This window comes from Humulus lupulus, chromosome 1 (assembly GCF_963169125.1).
Source record: "Humulus lupulus chromosome 1, drHumLupu1.1, whole genome shotgun sequence".
In the NCBI taxonomy this organism is placed as follows: domain Eukaryota; kingdom Viridiplantae; phylum Streptophyta; class Magnoliopsida; order Rosales; family Cannabaceae; genus Humulus; species Humulus lupulus.
Window position 1 is genome coordinate 8,450,724 of NC_084793.1, and position 6,459 is coordinate 8,457,182.

The window sequence follows — 6,459 nt, forward strand, 5'->3', positions numbered from 1 at the left end:
AAATGAACCCAAAAACCATCCTCACATACCCCAAACATCACAACCACAAGAACCCTAGTCAAAACTCTCAACAAAACCAATCATTCAACCTAGGAATCTCAGCTGAAAACTAGAACTAAAACAGAGCAAACCATAGAATTTAATGGCTATAAACTTACCTCAAGCTCAGATTATGATGCTCTTCAATGGTGGAACACACTCCCAAACTCCCAAGACTTACTTCCCAAGATTGAATCCTCAAGAATGGCTCAAAAATCACAAAGAAAACAGAAGGAGAAAAGGTATGGGAGAAGCTTAAGAAAATGCTCTGTTTTCACTACCTTTCTACAACCTTCAATGGCTTAAATCTATCCTAGGGGTGAAAAGACCAAAATACCCCTAGGTCAATTAAGGGTTTTTGAAGGCTCCCAAGGGCAAACTTGGTATTTCCCACTTATCTCGTTAATCATAATTAACACTCTCCAATTCCCGCTATTCTCGATATTCTTAAACACCAATAACTCACATCCCGTTACCCTTTAATTCTTGGCAATGCTCTAATCATTAAAATCACCCCGAGACTCATCCCGAGCCCTGAACTTAAACCTGTTATGACTAGATCGCTAATTAATATTCCAAGATTGTCTCATGTCGAATAGCTCGAACAAACCCACATTATAATGTGGTCTCAACAATATGTCACTGACATACATACAAATATACAATTATGCCCTCAACGGGCCAAATTACCAAAACACCCCTGTAATGAAATGTGGACCCACAATGCATGCATTTAACATCATATTATAATATAGTTCACATAAACATGCATATACTCATTTAATGACATAATTAAACAGTTATGGCCCTCCCGGCCTACTAATCCAGCCATTAAACCGCATTAGGGATTCCAGGGCATTACAGACTATGTCTTACTTAGAGTCTCACCATGGAAATGGGTGAGGAGATTTAGGAAGAAGGGCAAGTTAAGCCTTAGGTTCGTAGGACCGTTTGAGATCCTGGAGAGGATTGGTCTAGAGACCTATAGATTGGCCTTACCTCCGGCGTTGTCGGCCGTGCATAATGTATTTCATATTTTGATGCTGCAGAAGTATGTATCTGATAAGGCTCATGTACTGAGTTATGAAGATCTAGAGCTGTAAGCAGACTTATCCTTTGATGAGCAGTCAGTCCAGATATTAGACATGAATAATAAGGTCCTGAGGAATAAAACCATACATTTGGTTAAGGTATTATGGAGGAACAACAAGGCCAGGGAGGCGACCTGAGAATTGGAGTCAAATATGCAGGATAAGTATCTCGAGCTGTTCAAGTAAAATTTCAAGGATGAAATTTTCGTAACGAGGCGATAATTGTAACACCACAATTTCCCTAATATGGCTTAATGTTTGAATTAGGGGGTCGGGAGGCAATAATTTAGTTAATTATGTGCTTATGTGTTATGACCATGTTATTATGTGAATTGTATTATGATATGATTATGATTGCATGTTTAAGTATATTATATATGCCTATGGGTCCGTTTCTTATAAGAATGACATTTTCATAATTTTGACTCGTTGAGGGTATAATTGCAAATACGTGTGATTTATAATTGTGACAACATTATTACGTGGATATATTCGAGTTACCCGGCATGAGGCAATCTTAGGGAGCAAGTTAGCGGAAAAGTCACAACGTGGTAAAATACCTTACTCGGAGTGAGCTTAGGGGTATTTTGGTAATTTGGTAAATTACCGAAAATCATTGAGTAGCGGGAATTAATTGGTGAATATTTGGTTAGATAGACTTATTTGAGACTAGCGGGAATTACGCCAAATGACAATTTTTCCCTTGGGGGTAACCTTTGAGGTTAAATGGGGCAAAGGGCATTGTGGTCATTTGACCACATGGGTTACCAATTAGGCCAGCAGCTAGGAACTTAGGCTCATTCATGTTTGTTGACGCCGTTTTTCGCCAACAGATAAAAGAAGAGAGCACGCAAACAATTAAAGACAATGGTTAAAACAAACAAACGAATCAGACACACGGTTTTTACGTGGTTCAGCAGTTAAATCTGCCTAGTCCACGAGTCTCTGTTATTAATCTCAAGATTATCTCTGAACAATCCTTTAGCATGAATTCTCCAGAGTTTTCTCTCAAGAATCAGAAAATCCGTCCTTTACAATGGTGCATGCCTTCTCTATTTATAGAGAAGGATGCAGAATACTATCCCACATATTTTGGGTAGTTACTCTTTTGTGAATAAAATAAATGGCTTTAAATGCCTATAATCAGATATAAAAGGAAACGTCCCTGAAGACCAGGAAACGCATAACTGACCAAATAATATCCCACGATTCTTGGGGATTTACATTAATAAATGAGGATCATATCCCATATCTACAACTCTTGTAGATATTCAAGGTAGTCATTGCGTATCTCCAAGGCTTCACGTCATTGTGCGAGCCGCTGACACTTCCCGAGCTGACATTTCTTTCGAGATGGCATATCGAGCTCGAGATCCCTGCTCCGAAGTTGCTTCTGAAGATGAGGGGCTCACAGAGCTATCCTTCGAGATCGAGATCATTTCGAGGTCACCATATTCGAGATCTGTACCATACTTTGCAGGCTCCGATTTACAATCGTAGAGCATACCCTTAACCCTCACGAGACCATTTAATGCGAACTCAGCTTTCGAGGTCATATTTGCTACGGCTCGAAATCTGGGTATAACATTTTGCCCCCTCAAAAGTATTTGTTCGAATCCTAAGAGAAGGAAACTTTTGAACTACTCTTTTCGGGAACCATACCATCACACTCTTAAAAACGGACACGTGCCAGATGGGTATTGCTCACTTTAGGTACTTGAGTACCTTGGGAACATGCCCACGATCGTTCGTCTGACAGCTTTTCGGCGCTATCTTATCATCGACTCCCCTCCATTCGATCTGTTGAGGATTTCAATCAACGTTCCTGATTAATTCAGTTTTCCCACCTATTTATGCAAGACTCCCTCTTCGTCTTCTTCACATTTTCTCATCACAGACCAGAAAAAAGAAACACTCCCTAAACCTCTTACCACAGTTCATGCTCATTGCATGTTTTCCAGGCCGAAGAAACAAAAGAATCCTGGTTTGTACGACTCAGTGAGTTCTTTCCTGCAACCTCTTCTCCACTCGACGATTTCGCTGCACTCCCCATTACTGTGTAAGTACGCCATTTTTGTTGTTCCTTTTATATTGTGCTTGCTGTGTATGTTAGTTTACGTTATTAGCATGATGCGATAGGAGGGTTTGAACCGATAGGTTTTTAGGCTTTCTGGATTTTCACTCTGGAAGTTCGTCTCTGGTTTATATTCAGATTCAATCGTTTGAATGTGGTTTCAACTTTCTGGGTTTTGAAGATTTTAGGCTATGTTTCTTGTACACCAAGTTTTCGGGTAAAAACCCTTATTCTTGACAATTACACGAAACCCGAAAAAGCCCTTTCCTGGCTAACCGCCACCTTTCTTTCCCTTGAACTTCGGGATTTTCAAAAAATCATCCACGTTCTTTTTCTTCCCTGTGGAACACGCGCTCTGACTCTTTAGTGAGGGTCTTAATATTTAGTTTCTTGCCCTTAGTTATCCGAGCTTATCTTATCGAGTTCGTGATCCTTGCATGCATGGCCCTCACCATTTTTTCTTTCTCGCTAGATGTCACAGAATCTGGAAAGACGGTGGGGGTCATTACGAGCAATCCCTTACGAGCCCAAATCTCCGAGCCCGGAATCGGTCTTTGTTCGGAACCAGCGTCGGATTAAAGAGTACGAGATCGCACGCGAGCAAGAAGACATCCGAGCCCACTATCGCCGCCAGATTGACGAGGTCATCGAAAAGAAGAGAAGGGTCCTTCGGGAAGCCATCTATCCGGAGCCGAACCCCGGACCTAGGCCAGTTCCCCTCGACCCCGCGTTAAAAGTCACGGTAGCATACCATCCGGGGGAACTTCAGTTTTCCTTAATGGCGGAGCCTTCGTCTTCGCAGCCTAGGAGGGAGATGTTTGAAGCCGAGTTCTACCAGAGCTCGGTTACCACCTCCGACCAGATAACTGACATCCTGGCCCTTCATGGCCTTAGCTCGTTGGACACACTGAACTGCCGAGCTCCGACAAGACATGAACGGAGCTGCTTCGCTCCTGGGGGCCGTGATTCCAGTGTGAAGTACGCGGCCTGGAGCCAGGAACACCTAAAGGCAGGAGCTTTGCTGCCCCTGAAGTCCTTTTTCAGAGATTTCACCGATTTCGTTGGGTTGGCTCCATTCCAACTCAACACCAACTCATACAGAGTGCTGTCTGCCCTGAGGTCCTTATTCCACGAGCTGGGGTGGATAGGACCTTCACCCCAAGAGATTTTATACCTCTTTTGTTTGAAGAGTAATCCCTCCCGAGCTCGGGGAGGAGATGGTTTTTACTATCTTTCGAGCTATCCCAAAGAGACAAAAATCTTTGAAGACCTTCCGAACCATCCCCCTGACTTCAAAAGGGCTTTTTTCTGGACAGACGGTCTGTTCCCGTCTCGACATCGTTCGTTTAGGCGAATTCGTAAGTATTCTCGTTACTTTCTATTTTTGAGCTCGAATCTTTAGTCCTTGTATCCATGTTTAGTTGAAGTGTATCTCGCCTTTCAGCTAACTTTCAGCGTCCCACCCCCGACGAGACAATGAAGGAGCACAGAGGGAGCCTGCTCCGACTCCCTTATGGCAGGAGGTCTCTTTCATTTCTGTTACATGAGGACAAGCTTCGAGCTTGTGGCTTGTTGGGACAGGGCCAGTCAACCTCTGACTGGTCCAGTAAAAAATACGAACGCTGGGAGGAAGTGCCTCTGCCCACAGGCATCCTTCCTCCGAGGAGGGAAAGGAAAGCACCTCTCCCAATTCGCTCGAGAAGTCCGCGGTCAGGGAACGAGGCAAATGATGAAGCCTCGGGTTCGGACTCCGATGGAGGTAAAACCCTTCCTACTTCGCGAATGTGGTCTCCCACTTTATTAAAACACAGGCCCAATAGACTAGTCTCGTGCCCACAGGATAGATATCACTTCTACATATGGAGTTGGGTAGATGACTGTGTCCATAGGTTTGATAGTGGGCTCGGGAAATACGACACTATGTATACCACAGACGAGATGTGGAATGGGATAGCTGTGCAGTATGGGACCAATGACTATAGGGACCTTTCGAGGTTATCACCAACTTATAGGGAAGGCCCTCCCCCCGCCTCTTCTGAAGACGGGGGAATTTCATGGTCCCCAAGCTCGATCTCGGGGGAAAGTTCCAGTTAGGTTTTTTCTTTCACCACTCTATATAGTGTTGGAGTAACTTGTATTTCTTTCACTGACTCACTGTGATGACTTGTGCAGGCAACATGGACTCCGACCTCGACGCCCTCATCGACAATGCGGGTGCCAAGAGGAGCAAGCGCCCCAGGGCAAGGGGACTGACAACCAGTCAGCCTGGGAAAAGCTCCAAGAGATCTAGGAAAACGCCTCCTCCTCCCCCGCCGGCTTCGAGCTCTGCTGCTGCGTCGACTGGCCAGACTAACGTCCCAACGACGATACCACCCTCGCAGGCCGTCGTCCCTGTGGTGGCGCCGGCCTCGCAGACTGATATCGCTGCCGTGGTTGAATCCCAACCTCCTGTGGCGGGTCAAATGCCTTCTACCCAGCTCGTCAAAAGACCTTCTGCTTCCCGAGCCCAGAAGCTAACTATTTCCACCCATATGGATTCGTATGTGGTGGATAATGCTGCCGGTCCTCACGGGTCTACGCTGATCTCGGATGTAATGTCCCGGATTGGCCAGAGCTACGGCAATTTTGAGGCTCCTCAGTGGCAGTGTCTAACTGGCACTCGGGACCGCACTGTCCTGTACGAGAAGAGTATCGAGCACACTGCCGCGGTAAGTATCCTATATATTCCCTTTGCTTACACTCATGCTGTCTCGAGGCTAATGATGGTTTCTTCCTTTTTTCAGGCTCTTGCTTTCACTGCCCAGCTTAATTACGAGCTGAACAACGAGGTCCATTCGAGCAGGACCCTCGCCCAAGAGGAGAGGGACCTCCACCTTAAAGCGAATGATGACCTGAAGGCAGTGAATACTAAGCTCGAGGCAGTGGTTAAGGAGCGTGAGGAAATGGCTAAGGAGCTCGGAAAGCTGAAAAACGAACTCGAGGAGCAGAAGAAAGACAACATCCAGCTTCGGGAGACCAATAAGAAGCTCGAGGAAGACAAGGCCGTCACCCTCGACCTCATGGAGGATATCAAAACCCGCCTTACTGCTGAGTTCAAAGAAAAGAAGGAAACGGCGGTCGATTCAGCCATGTACCGGATGTGGGCCTATAACGAAGAACTGGACACCAGTTTTTTGGGTCCCCTCGAGGCGTCCTTCCTCGAACGATGGAATGCCCGGCTCGAGAAGGAAGAGGCTGACCAGCTCGAGAAGGATA

At 45.4% G+C, this 6,459-nt stretch overlaps 1 protein-coding gene across 1 annotated transcript; it reads left to right on the forward strand.

Annotated features, from left to right (window-relative positions):
• Positions 1-4,318: 4,318 nt before the first annotated feature.
• On the forward strand, positions 4,319-5,721 carry LOC133831645 (uncharacterized). Its single transcript, XM_062262049.1, has 3 exons — positions 4,319-5,293; positions 5,377-5,539; positions 5,715-5,721. The coding sequence occupies exons 1-3, from the start codon at positions 4,681-4,683 to the stop codon at positions 5,719-5,721; spliced, it is 783 nt and encodes a 260-aa protein (XP_062118033.1). The 5' UTR covers positions 4,319-4,680.
• The last annotated feature ends 738 nt before the right edge of the window (positions 5,722-6,459 follow it).